Raw genomic sequence first — 17,110 nt, forward strand, 5'->3', positions numbered from 1 at the left:
TTTTTTTTTTTTTTTTTTTTTTTTTTTTGTCTACTGACATTTTTTAGAATAATTTTGCAGTGCTTCGTCAGCAGAACAATCCAAAAACACATTAAATAACAGTACAACCTACTGAAGAGATATGCTTGTCTGTCCCTCAGAGACCCTAGGGTCAACTCATTACCAAAAAGAACGAAAAAGCACGTCTCTATATTACAGTTTACATACAAGCATTCTTCAGCCGATTTAAACTTTTTCCACAGGCAATAATAATAAAACATAAAACAGCTTCATATTCATTTCATTTCTTTGCTTTTTGACAACTAAACTATACTCTCAGTCTCCTCCCATGTAGTTTTGACCCAAACTACAGCAGTATGGACCTGCAAATGCTGAATCACTTGTGTCACTCAAGTTAAAGGGAATTTTTGCTTTACTGGAATACTCGCACATTTCATCTGCACACAAAATCCCTTGGTGCACGTGTGAAAACAAAATTAAAGCAAAGAAAGGGAGTGTGAAATGTCTAAACATAGAAAAATCACAAATCAGAAAACTCTTCACATGTACAGTGAGAGTCAAACACCCAGCATCTCCATTCAACCCAAAATAGACATGTTCTTTCTTTGTTTTATCATATGCATTTATTTTTCTATAAGATCAATGGCTGAATATTAATAATGAACAGTGACAACAGAGCAGGTAATTTCACCTTTCACACCAAATTGACTGTAAACGACAACAAAACAATGAGAGAGAGAGAGAGAGAGAGAGAGAGAGAGAGAGAGAGAGAGAGAGAGAGAGAGAGAGAGAGAGAGAGAGAGAGAGAGAGAGAGAGAGAGAGAGAGAGAGAGAGAGAGAGAGAGAGAGAGAGAGAGAGAGAGAGAGAGAGAGAGAGAGAGAGAGAGAGAGAGAGAGAGAGAGAGAGAGAAAAAAAAACACTGGACTCATGATGAATCATAAAGCCATAAAAGAGCGAGAGAATCCGATACAAAACTGCATCATAAAGAGAAAACATGAGTTTTGACAGCTTGACTTTATTTTATATTTAAACATGTTTTTCTTTGTCCACACTGCAAAAACATTTTTCCTGAAAAAAGATCTAAAACACACTTAAAACAAGATCAATTCACTTGAAATTAAGGATCAAAAGACATTTTCAGTAAATATACACTGAATTGTTTTTGTCTTAACTCACTGGCTAATATACATTTTTGCTGTTAAGTATAAATCTAACAAAGTTTTTGCTTTTTTTTAAAGTTATTATTATTATTAAATATTAATAAATTCAATATTGTCTGAATCTGGAAAAAGTCAAAAATATCTAATGCAATTTAGCTTTCGAGTTAATGGATCTTGTTCAAGGGATTTCTAGTCATTTTTAGAGCAAACCAAATGCAAATGTTTTCTTTTGCAACATGAGCAGCCCCAAACTCTCTATGATTTTTTTGTGGTCCGTGTGTGTGTGTGTGTGTGTGTGCTTGGGATGGGGGCACAACATGTCCACCAAAAAAGAAACTTATTTTGTGTTACAGTGCAGTGGCTTTTTTGCATAATACTTAATTCTTTGTACAAATTTAAATAATTATTCCATCTTTCTTTAGTCATTTTTCTGCTGTAAATATATTTATTAAAGATTTTTTTTTGTGCCAACAACCTACTTTGGCTGCAATGATTGTTACATTCATGTGTTAAAGTCAAACATGGGAAGCATACACACGATAACATGTATAAACGCACAAATATGACACTCTGAGACTAGCACACACTCACCTGTACAGTGTCAAAACGACAAAACACTCTTAGACATTTTTTTTCTTTTCTTTTGCAGGTCCACGTACATGTGCGCGCATGTGAATCTGTAGGATCTTCCTGCCTTTGCACTGCATGGTGTAAGAGCGACCCGATTGGCCGTTTCCAGACAGGAACTGAGTCTCTGTTTGGATCCTATTCGATTCCTTCCCAGCTCGATGCTTGATAAAATCCCTTGAAGCTTTGATCACCATCATAACACAGCAAAGTGGCGGACAAAACCACTCAATGACCTGCCAACACAAGAACAGCTTCTCTAACGGAACCAAACTGCTAAAACCACATTCAAGATCAATCTGACGCGAAGTGCTGTTTGAGATAGAAAGCCAAACTCTGAAGGGGTTAAAGGTGAACTGGTGCCGACGTCAACGTAACACACTCCATCTGACAGCCATCTTTAGTCCGGTATGTCAAGGCGTTTTAGAAGCAGCATCATTTTAAAGAACATAAAAGAGGGAAAAGGAAGGAAAAGCTTCTTTCTAGACACCAACTTTTTAGTCATTACCCTGTTTCTCCTAACACCTTCCTCCCAGAACACACACCATTTGAATAAAAGGTGAATAAGGTGAATAAAACCACATAACGTTCTGTCCGTGAGGCACCTCGGGTCAAAGGTTAGCCATCGAGCAGGTAGACGACGAACTCGTAGGTGCACATCATGATGGCCGTGTTGGGGATCTGTCTGACCAGGTGTGTGGTCAGTCCTCGGTAAAGAGCTCGATAGCTTTCCTCTCTGATCACTAGGTTGAGACTCTGGAAGAACGCGCGGTACTTGTTTCCTTCTTCCCTTAGCCGTGTACGAATGACCTCTGCAGAACCGAACAGAGAAAAGAACAAAAATACTCAGAATTGGTTTCAAAACATGTGCACAGCAAGGAGTCTTTTTGTATTGTTTTATTTTATATATACACCGTTCAAGAGTTGGGGCTGGTAAGATTTTTTTCAATGTTCTTTAAAAAAAAAAAAGAAGTCTCTTCTGCTCACCAAGGCAGCATTTATTTGATTGAAAATACATTAAAAACAGTAAATAATGTAAAATATGTTTACCATTTAAAGTAACTTTTTAAATACACTTAAAGGGATAGTTCACTTTAAAATGAAAATTCTGTCCTAATATACTCACCCTTAAGTTGTTTCAAACCTGTATGAATTTCTTTCTTCTGCTGAACACAAAGGAAGATATTTTGAAGAATGTCAGTAACCAAACTGGTCCCATTGACTTCCATAGTAGGAAAAAAAATACTATGTCAGTCAATGGAACATTCTTCAAAATATCTTCCATTGTGTTCAGCAGAAGAAAGAAATTCATACAGGTTTGAAACAACTTGAGAATTTTCATTTTAAAGTGAACTACCCCTTTAAATATGTAGTTTATTCCTGTGATGCAGTCTTCAGTGTCACATGATCCTTTAGAAATCATTCTAATATGTTGATTTGCTGCTCAATAAACATTTCTTATTATTATCAATGTTGAAAACAGTTGTGCTGCTTCATATTTTAGTGGAAATGTGCTGGAAAAAAAAAATTCATCAAAGAATCCTGGAATATATTTCCAAAAATATAATGAGCACAACTGTTTTCAAACATGTTTTCCAGGATTCTTTGATTAATAGAAAGTTCAAAAGAACATAAATCTTTTCTTCCCCTAACATTATAAATGTGTTTCCTGTCACTTTTGATCAATTTAATGCATCCTTGCTGAATAAAAGTGTTCATTTCTCTTAAAAAAAAAAATTTTGAACAGTAGTATGCGTCACATTATTGAGGTAAAATAGGTTGTGAATGACATTTCATGTTGACTTTAAAGGGGACCTATTATGCCCCTTTTCACAAGTCTCTGGAGACCCCAGAATGTGTCGGTGAAATTTCAGCCTAAAATACCCCAATATCCTGTATTATAGCTTGTCAAATTTGCCCCTATTTGGGTGTGAGGAAAAACGTGCAGTTTTTTGTGTGTCCTTTTAAATGCAAACGAGCTGCTGCTCCCGCCCCCTTTCAAGAAGAGGGCGGAGCCTTTACAGCTCATGCTTCAGGCAACAACAAAACTGGTGAATGTCACGCAGCCAAAATGTCAGAAACTGTAGTAATGTTCAGCTTTACATGTTCAAATCGGAGTCGGACAGTGATGGAGAGACTCTGGAAGAACTCTAGGAAGAAGTAACAACTTTTAGAAAGCAACTGGACGTTTCTGAATGGTTAGTGGATACATTTATGTAGTTGTTGTGGAGTTAAGTTGATTCAACTCATCGACTAGCATGTACCGCCATGTTAATCTAAAAATCTTTTAGAAAGAACTTTTGTGCAAATCAAGCGCTGAACTGACCCTCCTTTGTGAAGCAGTCCAGAATAAAACGAGTTTCACAAATATATCACACTTTAACGACTTTCTTCAGCACATTTCTTTCATAAATTAAATTCAACCATGGTGTCCTCAGTGGCTCAGATGAGGTGACGCTTATGTTCGCTGGTATATCCAATAACAGAACATTTGTAATGTTTTTTTTGGCGCAGACATTGTATATCTCCAGCGGCTGCGAGGAAACAGAAATAGTTCACTCAGGGCGGGATTTATGCTAATAGGGCAGATTGTCACCAGTTGTGGGCGGGGCTTATTCTTACGTAAAATTATGGGGAAATCTGGAACCGCTCGTTTGGAGAGACTGATTATGATTTATGGAGTCGATGGATTATCACCATTAAATGCTGGTTATTTACACACACATCTGTGTTCAAACACCTTATAAAAGTGAACTTTGCATAATAGGTCCCCTTTAAAATCATACAGTGCCCTGATGGGAAAATACACATGCAGCTTGACATGCTCACCGTGTGGATAGGCTATCGATGTGGCGCAGGTCTTGGAGGTTGCGGCTGCCAGCATCATGCCCACAAAGTCAGAAGCGTCCTTGGCTGTGTCCTCATGCTCATCCATGTGTGTTGCTGCTTTAGCCTCTAAAAGACGCCGTTTGATGCTTTCATAGATCACAAAGTGGATCACAGTCTCTGAGATTCCCGCGTAGGATGCGGACATGCCGCGGTAAAACCCACGTAGGCCGTCCGTCTGATACACGCGCCGCACACACTCAAACGCATTCATGCGACGCTCCCCACGGTTCCTGTGCAGAACAACACATGCTTTATTGAGTGAAAAACAATGGGATCAGGAATAATAAGCACTAGATCATGTCATCTTGGACTAAGGAATCAGTCACTAAGGATATTAATCAAACAATCTACTTCCAACTCAAGTCCCACATATCTGTTGGCATTTACCTGGCATCCAGTTGTAGACGCGTCTTAATCAACCAAATTGGGTTTGTTGCCGTTATTGCCGTGAACCCTGGAAAGATTAAGGTGAAATTTTACTAAGATGAAAATGATAGTTTCTGTATGTTGAACAGCAGATGAGGTTAAAGCCAGATGGGAAAACCTATGAGATTCATACGAGCGAGGAAAAATTTATTCTCGGACAGCGCCAGCTACTGTGCAGGCGTGAATTAGCTGAAGACAATCAATTGTTTTGCGTTCAGTGTGAAAGCTCAGCTTTATAGCGTTGTGCTCTGTGTGAAAGGGCCTTAAAGGTGTAAGAAAACTCTAGCATATGTACTCAGAGTGTGTTAATCTAAATCCTCCTAGGCAAAAGTCCAGGTGACAGGTGAGAAGAGACAACACACACACACACACGCTCTCTTCTGGCCATCTGCCGGATCTGTGACATTTACTGGCCTGATACTTAGACATAAAGCATGAAACAAAAGAGAAAAGTTGCTATTCAAATCTGCTAGATGCATCTACATGTGCAATTAAGCATCAAAGGGGTTCAAGTGTTACCCAGTCCTTATTCTGAGCCCATCAGGAACGTAGTTGAACTGCATGGTCACAATATAATGGAAGTTACCTGCGATCCCAGCAGACGTCATGTGCACCTGCGTGGAGTCTGGCTCAAACACACAGTTCAGTCTCTCCTTTGTGCTGGAATAGGCTGCGAAGTAGATGGCCCTGAAAACACAGCAGGACAGGACACACACATCAGTAATAACACACAACCTAACCCACTGTACAAAAACAGACTGGTCAGGCTGGTTTTGGCCACTTGGTTGCCAACCAGATAAACCAGCTGAATACAACCTGGTAGCCAGGCTGGGAGACTAACTAAACCAGCTAAGACAAGCAAGCCATTCTGGCTGTTTTGAGGTCCAAACCGGTCATTATCTGCAGCAAACCAACTTCATACTAGTTGAAACTAGCTGTCTGGTGACCAGCTTATTTCCAGCTTAGAATAGCTAGAACCATGTTATAAACACAACTACCAAAGCTAGGCTTGATTTTTCTAAAGAATGAAATGCAGCCAAATCTTAAAATGCATTATTATCGTACAGCTGTCTAAATTCATACATTTATATGTTTCATAGCCTTGAATTTGCACATTGTTCAGAGAAAACATTGGACAGTATGTTATGGTTCAATAACATGTTTTTCCAATGAAATGATCAGATTAATATCATCTTGGCTGGGAGACTAACTAAACCAGCTAAGACGAGCAAACCATTTAGGTTGGATTAAGATGTTATTTTCAGCAAGGAAGATGGTCATTAGCTGGTCCAATTATTTGCAACAAGCCAACCTCATAATAGTTAAAGGTGGGTTTTGGAACAAGCTGGCTGGTCGACCAATCAATGGCCAGCTCATTTCCAGCTTAGTCCAGCTAGAAACCATCTACCATGTACCAAACACAACTACTAAAACTATGATTTTTCAAAAACTAAAATTTGCAGTGTTGTCATGATACTGGAATTTCCAACTCCGATACGATACCTTTAAAAAAAAAACATTGATATTCGATACTATTAACAAAACCAGAAATTAAAGTAATCAAATGTAAAATAACACTGGATATTTATCATTGTAAAAATGAAATACAGATTAATACTTACAATTAAAGTTACATAAGTTATTCAGTCAAGAGCAGCGAGTGATGTTCTCGTCTTTTGTTCTTTGATTAACACGACAGACAGCATCAGGTTTATTAGGCTGCTGTCACTTTAAGAGCTTATGCACAGGTCCAATATACTGTTACACAAAATACGTTTACTATGAACTAGTTACGTTTTAAAACTGACTGCATTTATCTGAATACTCGGCATGATGGGTATTTTGACATAATTCGTTATGTATTTGACCGTTTAAGCGCAATACGCCACAATAAAGAAGAACTTAATTTGGTACTTGCAGATGCAAGCTGTTTGAGAGGCGGCTTTATGAGAGCGCCACTAATATAGATCAGTGGTGTGAGCGCGAAACCTGCGAAAATGACTAAAATTATGCACAATACAAACACTATTCCGTGCAGCTGTTATCTGTGTATCGATAATGCAGAAAAGGAGTAATGGGACCGTTTCAGATATTTCAGTATCGATATACATATCCAAATATCAATATTTTTGACCACACTAATGCAGCACCTTTCTGAACACCCATTGGGCGACAATGATGCCTGTGTAAGCAGCTCACAGAGACAATCTGTTCCTCGCAAACCCCCACATGTAATCTCAAATGTTTGAACAGTTCCCTGAAGCTGTTACCTGAAGCATGGTGACCACTCCAACATTAAACACTCTCCACACACTCAGCAACTAATCTCAAGTTCAATCTCACCTTCCTGTCCATATAACACACACGTTTACATAACTTAAGTAACAGGCTCAGCATCAGTAGTCACAGATTTATCATGTGTGCCTCATTGGATAAGCGCTTTATCCTGAACGTGTGCACGTAAAACATCTGTTCATACAGTCGCTAAATGTTCAAACCACCATTTATCATGTCAGCTTATTTATTTAATTGCTCTTTAGGCTGCTCTGTTCTTCTTAGAGCAGTTTGTGGGTTCTTACACCATGGCTGTTTGTACACCTTGATATTATACATGGTGTACCTGACCTGTAAAATAGCCCAAAACTGAACGCTGCATCAGTGTTTATTAACAGCTCTGCAAATTTGCAGCTTTACCGGTTGAGCAGGGATTGCATCAGATTGCATTTAAAGGAACAGTCCACCTTTTTTTGGAAATAGGCTCATTTTCCAACTCCCTTAGAGTTAAACAGTCGAGTTTTACCATTTTCGAATCCATTCAGCCGATCTCCTGATCTGGTGGTAGCACTTTTAGCATAGCTTAGCATAGACCATTGAATCTGATTAGACCGTTAGCATCTCTCTAAAAAAAATTACCAAAGAGTTTTGATATTTTTCCAATTTAAACCTTGACTCTTCTGTAGTTACATCGTGTACTAAGACCGACGGAAAATTAAAATTGCGATTTTCTAGGCTAATATGGCTAGCAACTATACTTTCCTTCCTGCGTAATAATCAAAGAAGAAGGAACTTTGCTGCAGTGCCAGCAGCGCAATGATATTACGCAGGAATGAGAGTATAGCTCCTAGTCATATTGGCCTAGAAAATCGAAATTTTCTGTCGGTCTTAGTACACGATGTTACTACAGAAGAGTCCAGGTTTAAATAGGAAAAATATCGAAACTCTTTGGTTATTTTTTTGAGAGACATGCTAACGGTCTAATCAGATTCAATGATCTATGCTAAGCTATGCTAAAAGTGCTACCGCCAGACCTGGAGATCGGCTGAATGGATTCGAAACCGGTAAAACTCGACTGTTTAACTCTATGGGTTCCTTTAAATGGCTGTGTTTTAATTACGCAGAGATCAGGATTACACACTCTTACTGTACATGCTTTGTTTCACATACACTCGCTGACATGGAGATGTTTAACTGTATGAATAAACAAACACTTACCGTGAAGGAGCCACTCCAATTAGATTGGGTCCCAGGCCCCGGAATAAAGAACGAGGCCCTTCCTTCTCAAGAATTAATCTGAGACAGACAGAAAGTAAGAAGTAATCAAAAGAAGTGCAAGACAAACATACCAGAGTGACATTTTTGTACTGAATGGCTTTATGAACACTATAAACACCGTCTGGTATCGGTAAAACATGTAATGTGGTTCCTGAGAAATGTTTGGTGGCTGAGGTGGAATATGTGTCTCATATTTTACTCCAAAATCAAAAGAAAGCATTATATTGTAAATGAATTCCCTTTTAAGAACGTGACATTCATTGTGATATTTTCATAAGTAATTCAAACAAATTGATGATAAAATTATCATGCAAAAATAATAGCACAATATTTTGTTCTTTTTCATTTAAAGATTATAATAAAAATCATTGTATCCAGACAGCAGGGCTCCAGACTAAACTTTGTTTACAATAAGGCCTGAAGCCTCTAACTGAAAATATTAGGAGCACAAGGAAAAAATTTAGAGGCAGACTTTAAATCGACCTGCAATTATCCCCCCCCATTCCAAAATTGTTTTACATTTTGAAAAAAAAATCAAAATTTAACCAATTTTGTGAGTTTATATTTAAAAAAATCTAATTTTTTAACCAATTTTGTGAGTTTCTTTTCTTTTCTCTTTTATTCTCTTTTGAGAAAAATATATCTGGTTCGTTTTGTTCTTTTTCATTTAAAGATTATAATAAAAATCATTGTATCCAGACAGCAGGGCTCCAGACTAAACTTTGTTTACAATAAGGCCTGAAGCCTCTTACTGAAAATATTAGGAGAACAGGGAAAAAATTTAGAGGCAGACTTTAAATCGACCTGCAATTATTCACATTCTGACTTTTTCTCCCGCAATTCTGACTTTTTGCCGCAAATTGCAAGTTATAAAGTCCAATTCTGAGGAAAAAAGACAGAGCTTTTTTTTTTAGAATTGTGAATTTATATTTCAAAAATCAGAATTTTTAACCAATTTTGTGAGTTTATATCTCAAAATTCAGAGAAAATAAGTCAGACATAAACTCGCTATTGCGAGAGAAAAAAGTCAGAATTGTGAGATAAAAAGTCGCAATTACCTTTTCCATTTTTTATTCAGTGGTGGAAACAAGCCTCAACAGAAGAGGGCATGGCTCTTTTGAGAAAAATATATCTGGTTCGTTTTGGCATTTTTGCCTGAGCTGTAATTTAAACGCAACAACATTGAGAAACGCCAATGACTCATGACCTGCGCAGTTGACTAAACACTCCCAGACCCTCCTCCTCTCACACACATAGGACTCGCTCCCTACTCGTCTTTCAATATGAAATTAAAAAAAATAATACATTTCGCAAGGTTGCACATGCGCGACTAGTTGTAAAAATCTCAAAAAAATTGTCACAAAATTTGTGTGTGTGTGGGGGGTGGGTTCTTAATTAGAATGAAAATGTCACAATATCAAATAAATCTTAATACAAGCAAGCAAAAGTTCATTATGCAAAATGTAAAAAAATGTAAAAATATTTTTTTGTTCTTTGTAAAGATGTTTTGGTACAATACTTCGCTATAAAAAATAAAAAAAATAAACTTCCTTACTGAGAATTACCCAAATAGTTTTTGTATTATCCAATAAGACACACCTCTACATGTTCAAACAAAGAAATTCTTTGAACACTTCTTTTAAAAAAAGGGTGTGAGAAATTATTGTCAACATATACATAATGTATTACTTGCCAAATGTATTTTATGTATTATCCATCTTGGACGACTGTTGTGACAGAAAAATGGGCCAAATGTCTTATAAGGTTACGGACATCAGGCAAACATAATAATAAAAACGGTAAGGAAATAATAAAATGCAACTACGCATGTAACTGATTGTAATTTGGCATAGATGGGATAGCGAAATAAAAAGACTTATCACCTTATCAATGCTTTCATTCCAAGGCCATGCGTCCAATCAAAGTCTACAGGACTTTGATGCAATTTCAGGTGTCAAAAAGCCAAAACAGACAGATGCCAACATGGACAGGTTGCGTAACAAGCCATAAACCATGAGGAAGTGTATATGATGTCAGAATCATTTACTCAATGTATTACTTTGATAAACGAGACCAAAGTATCTCACATGTCTTTGTGTTTAGTATTTTAGTAACTCTCTGTGATGTATAACCCAAGTTAAACTGAGAGGACAAGGGGCCCGTTCTCAGAAGCAGTCAGTCAGTCAGACACACACACACTTCATCCGAGAGCCAAGCACCAGGACGCAGTTTTAGTGTGAGGGCAGCGATTGGTTGGGTAAGGGGGAGTGAAAACCACTGTGAACAATTTCATTATTAAGAAAACAGAAAGAAAAGAGGCAAAGTGAGGGGATTATAGACATTATGCAATATGCGCTGTGTGTGCAAACTGTAGTTCTGCATCAGTAATGTATATACTTGTTCCATACATGGAACTAACCATGACAGAACTAAAATAAACAAATTCCTAAATGCCAAACCAATGGTCCCGATTTCGTCTCGTCTTCTGCCTTTATTTAGTCACATTTGGTGGTGCAGTGAAGAAATATGACCACATTTTTGGAAAAGAGACAACAGAAAGGGGGCGTCTCCTCTGGCACTCGGTCTTAGGCCCACAAACCATAGAGCAAATGTTTACAAAACACTGAGCTAATGCAACGCAGACTCAACGTTCACACAACGCAGATGTAACATTCGCACTATTCCAGTACAGGGCGTTGCCCGTTTCCCGAACTAAAACCGCCATGTTGAATCAGATGTGTAAACAATCTCGTCTTTACTAAAACTCACAAAATTCACTGCATAGACACTCAGAGTTTGGGTTTGTGGGTTTCTGGGTATCTCTGATATGTAATGGACTGGAATAGTGATATATAAAATAAAATCTGATATATTCATGTACCACGGTATGGCACTCCATTGCAATTCAAAGAATATCATGGCATTACAATGGTTCACGCCCAAAGAATATGGTAATTCCATGGTACCTTTGATCATTTTTTGTTAGTGTGTAGAATTAACCTTTAAACTCATACCTCGGGTATTTAGTGATCCAGGGCATCCTTCACTACTACCCTCCTCCTCATTCATTTTTTAAAGTTAGACATCAACCTTCTAGGTATTCCTCAATCAATTAACAAAACAATATAACAAAGAATTTTTTTTATAAAAGAAAGCCTGTTTTCACATTAATATTTGGTTCCAAAAATGTTTTATAGGGTCGCTAACGACCCGCGGTGTGTAATAGTGCAAGTATATTTTATTCTGCACAACAATAATTTAATCTTTCATGACTGAATAAGTGCAATTCACCTTTATTCTACAAGATGGTAATGTCTGATACACAATGATGAAGTGACGTTTCACTCATGGTTACCGCAGGCAGAAAACAAGAGAATAGGAAGTATCATCAGTATCAAAACTAGAAATGGCTCAGTGATTTACAGCAGAGAAAGTACTGAACGCAAGTCAAATATTAGTGTAGCTGTCACGTGATGGTGGATCTGGTGAAGAAGCTGTCAGCGATCAAAATATTGATTATGAAGATGTTGAAAATTATAGTTTTGAGTTGAGATGGTGAATATGAGCCAGATGCTGAATGTACTGGGAAATGAGCTCTGATGAGGACAGCGATGATGGTATAAAACATCTGCTCAAACTGAACCCGTCCAAGCTCCAAAAGGTAACAAAATATGCTTTATTTTATTCTTCTGTAATTGTTACGCTAATATCAGGAGTTTTATATTAACGCGGCAGGTAAAGATCCATCCGTGTTAGATAAAGATACGGGTCGCTAAAGACCCGAATATGTATTAATGGTTGGTGAAACATTCGTGCATTTAAGGGTTAAAGAAGAACATGTTTATATGCACTACAGAACGTGCAAAAGGGTTGACCTTGTTGACATGTGTACCTGAGGCAGTGAAGGGGCCCTGGAGGGGCCACACGTGCCATGCTGGCTCCATTAACTGTGCAGATGCAGAGCGTTACTGAGGAAGACTGAAGCCTCGTCTTCACCACCTCTAATGGACACGTCAGGATCGCACCTACTGTGCCTCCACATCTGAGAGAAACAGAGAACGAAAAAAGACAGACATACAGTGAAAAAAAGAGAGACTGCACAGAAAATCATGAGAATCAAGTTGAAAAAAAAAAAGCCCAAATTCTATCAATACCAGTTGAAAGCTTGACCGCACAATGTGGGTCACACATTCAATAACTTCTTATCTGAAAGCCACGTGACCTCAGTCAAACATCACAACACAGATTTAGAGGAAACGAGAGCGATAGGATTTCAACTCTAATGTGAAAGGCGAGTTGCCCTTAATCGTGTCCAAAAATTGCGCTCGTGCCGGGAGATGTGGGACAGCAAACACAGTAACCCAAACCAACAGTCATGTGCCGGGAACAACCTGATATCTGGATTTTCCGATGGAAAAAACGCCATCAACGTGAGGTTTGATACATGTGATACGAATCTAAAGCTACAGAAATGTTTATTAAGGAACAATTTATGATAATAAACCAAACAAAGGTGCAATTTAGGTATCATATGGTAACACCATGGTACTTTTGATTGTCATTCTCACATGCCAAGACGCTGTAAGGTACTTCAAAATACCATGGTATTGCCATCATGTGCAAAAACAGTTAAACATGAGTATATGCGAACAAAAGATGCCAGTTCTTTGACAGTCTCATCATGTACTGTTAATGAGTGCCAGTCAATAGTCCTATTTCAAACACGGTGCCAGTTTATCTGAGGAGAGATGTATTTATAGCACACGCTACAATCACTATATGAGAATATCAATGCATGGCTTGATGTCACTTATAAAAAAACATTTTTGCTAACTATTAAAGTATTACAGTTGAGAATAAAGATTAAAACTGTCTATTTTATTTTTTTACTTTTTACTATCTGGAAATATTTTAAGGAATAAGAACACAAATATCTTGAGGTTTCTCTCTCTATATAGACAGTAATATAAACATCAGTGGCTGAATTCAAGATCTCTTGGGATGATGGTGCTAAATTATTCATAGTCTGCTGCAAACCACACAACACATCGTTTATATTTAGGCATGTTCGTACTTGTTGATTTTCTGTCTGTTTCAGTATCAAGCTGAGAGTCTGGTCTCATATATCAGGGATTCATTCGGTGAAATGAAGGCTTTGTCATTTTGAAAGCATCTATCTTCCCTGAATGACATTATGACAGCGGTCAGTTCCTCTGTTACATCAGATTTATTCTTCCTGTAGAAATGCAAACATTATTGGAGGTGTGGAGCAATCAGACCTCCTTCACTATGTGTATGTACAGTACATGTATTTATATATAAAGTATATATGGAATGAAAACATTATTAATGTAAACTATACTGCATCAAACAATCATATGTTCAAATATTTCTCAAGTGTCCTGAAAAAAAAGAAGATCTGATAACAGCTTTAATTGAGCTGAGCTTCAAGTGCATTTTGGAATATTAAGTGACTGACGATAATGACATTTTTCCATTTTTTGGAAACATTTGTGTAAGATTTTGACTTTGTAAACACAAGAAGTTAACAAGCACTTAATTAACAGTAACACTTTAGTTTAGGGTCCAATTCTCACTGTTAACTAGTTGCTTATTAGCATGCATATTACTAGATATTGGCTGTTTATTAATACTTATAAAGCACATATTAATGCCTTATTCTGCATGATCATATTCGTCATCCTTAATCCTACCAATACCTAAAATTAACAACTACCTTACTAACTATTAATAAGCAGTATTTAGGAGTTTAAGGCAAAATCATAGTTAATAGTGAGAAGTGAACCCTAATCTAAAGTGGGACCCAATTGCCTTAACAGAAATAGATTGTTGATACTAAATAATGACTATTTTGGTTAATGACACAAAGCTACGCTTAGAAAAATATCTAAAATCTGAATTGATCTTCAAACTCTCAGTCTGTTGTCCTGTCGGATTTTCCGTCGCTTCTCAATTCCATAATCATAACCAAACAACAAATCCCTTACTTTCTAAAATGGTTGGTGTTGTGGTAATGACATCAGCATGTGGTACAGTAATTTAAAAAATAAATAAAATAAAAAATAAACTAACCCACATGTACATATCAAATGAACAGACTTTCTCTAATTTTAACACATGAAGCTCAAAGGGGAAGTTAAGGAAGTCTTGGCACAACTCCAGCACACAATACAACATTTTAAAAATGACGTGCTTTCATAACAACATACTTTGAAAGTTTCACACCAAACATTCAAAAATGAGAAAAGGTCATTCATTAGACACAATGGCTGTTTAAAAGCATTTTCATAAATAAAAAAACAACAACAACATGAATATGACTTGATATTATATAATAGTAATTTAACTGTAATATATAACATATATATATATGATATTAATTGTATAAATATAAATAAATTATAATTATAACAATCAACTAGTTAGTTGTTAGTAGTACTACTATCGTTACAAAAACGACTCTATTTTAGTTTGAATCGATATGTTTGTGTAACGTTACGTGTCCGAGTGTTGTTGAGTAACGTTAACGCTAAAGCGGTCTTACCCTCCAGCGAACAGATGCACCAGTGTGTCTCTCTGGCTCATCTCGGCTCATGCTCTCCGGGATCCACCGGACTGGGCTGTAACGTTAGTGTCAAAGTCCGTGTCCGTGTGGAGCTCATGCGGGTGGGTGTGAGACCAGCGGTCGCAACTAGCCACTTTATACGACCTCAAAGCGTCTCAGCGCGGCTTCGCCTCCAACAAACCCCCGCTGGTCGATCCACGGTCAATGCTTATTCGATAGTTGGTCTGAAAGTGAGTCTGTGAGGAAGAGGTGACTACATATCACTGATCCGGGTCAAAATCCAAGTGGCAGGTTAGTTAGATCAGGGGGTTAAAAACGTGCACGTTTGCCCCGTCCGCATTCACCTTCTTCGTGTACACTCACTTCTGCGACGCAAACGCGCTCACAGTTCACTCTGTCGATCGACCAATCAGAGGGCGCACAACAGAAACGTCTATTGGTCGAGCTCAGTCTGCGTCACCAGAGCCCGCCTTCATCTCATTTCACGTGATCATCGCCCTTTCACACACAAATGACATTCATAGGGTTACAGTTAAAATATGTAATCAAGTTAAAAATAAAAATGACAAATGTTGCCTGAAATAACTAAACCAGCGGTTATTTTAAACATAGTTTTCAAATATTCGCTTTGCTCTTTTGTGTTTCATTAACTCATTACTTCATCATTTGCAACATTTGTAGCCTATTTATATTTATAAATATTCATAATAAAACTTTGCACTCCTTGATCCCTGACAGTGTTTATTTTTTTGTCATGTATTATTTTTCAATTATTATTTTTTTCTCTCTCTCTCTAGACTAGAGAATGCAATAGGCCCTCATGTATCTTTTAGTGATAGCCTAAACTTAAAGGATAATTCCGGTATTTAACACCTTGAGTCTATATTGTAGTTTGTTTTGGATGAACAAGAGTGGTGGACAACATTTTTTTGACAATGGTTCCTCTCTCGAGTTTTTGACTATAAAAGAATTGGCCATGGACCCATTTAACATTGGAGTCAATGGGCATGTCCGAAAATGTCATTAAAACAGCCAATAATGTTCGTTTACAAAACTGTTAAACTCACCGAGTGGTTAGTGGTGTTCGTTGATGATTATAAACAATATATCATCGCAATATATGATTCCAATCCGTTTATTTTGCTATAGTGGAACTATTTTTTCAGACACTTCACAACCGTGTAGTGTAACTTCCGCTCAATGACGAATAAAACACGGCAGAAACTGTATTTTGCAACACTTTTTGTTTCTGGAACATCAACTAACATCACTAATCACTAGGTGATTTGCACAGTTTTGAAAACTAATGTTAAAGGTTGTTTTAATGACATTTTCGGACTTGGCCATTGACTCCAATGTTAAATGGGTCCATGGCCAATTCTTATATTGTCAAAAACTCGAGAGAGGAAGCATTGTCAAAAAAATGTTGTCCACCACTCTTGTTCATCCAAAAACAAACTACAATATAGACTCATACCGGAATTATCCTTTAAGGGGGGTTTTTTCTTCTTTTTTTGCAGGGATAATTTTAAGTTGATTTCCTGCCGTTGTGATTTCAGACCCTTACTGTGTTTCATTTGGCATCTGCAAATGGGAGGAGAAAAATAATGTCAAATTCAAAACGGAAAATCTTAAGCTATCTTTGAGAGCAAACAATAACTTTGTGCACAAAACACACTCTTATGTTGACATTGTATGTTTTCCAAAACAAATTAAAAGCAGAGTTTACTCTTTCCCATGGACAGCTTACAGAAAATGGACAATAAATCACAATTGCATAGCCTACTTGTAGGTTACTTTTGTCTGACCGGAGGAATTGCATCTGAACTGTATTAAAAAATAGTAAACAGGCGTGTAAAGGAGAATTAT

The 17,110-nt window shown here is 37.3% G+C and overlaps 1 protein-coding gene across 1 annotated transcript; it reads right to left on the bottom strand.

Annotated features, from left to right (window-relative positions):
* Nucleotides 1-152: 152 nt before the first annotated feature.
* slc25a36b (solute carrier family 25 member 36b) lies at nucleotides 153-15,733 on the bottom strand. Its single transcript, XM_079609967.1, has 7 exons — nucleotides 15,221-15,733; nucleotides 12,548-12,697; nucleotides 8,596-8,673; nucleotides 5,690-5,790; nucleotides 5,065-5,131; nucleotides 4,618-4,907; nucleotides 153-2,600 (listed from the first exon to the last, which is right to left on the bottom strand). The coding sequence occupies exons 1-7, from the start codon at nucleotides 15,259-15,261 to the stop codon at nucleotides 2,407-2,409; spliced, it is 921 nt and encodes a 306-aa protein (XP_079466093.1). The 5' UTR covers nucleotides 15,262-15,733; the 3' UTR covers nucleotides 153-2,406.
* Between the last annotated feature and the right edge of the window lie 1,377 nt (nucleotides 15,734-17,110).

This window comes from Phoxinus phoxinus, assembly GCF_949152265.1.
Source record: "Phoxinus phoxinus genome assembly, chromosome: 4".
Taxonomy (NCBI): Eukaryota; Metazoa; Chordata; class Actinopteri; order Cypriniformes; family Leuciscidae; genus Phoxinus; species Phoxinus phoxinus.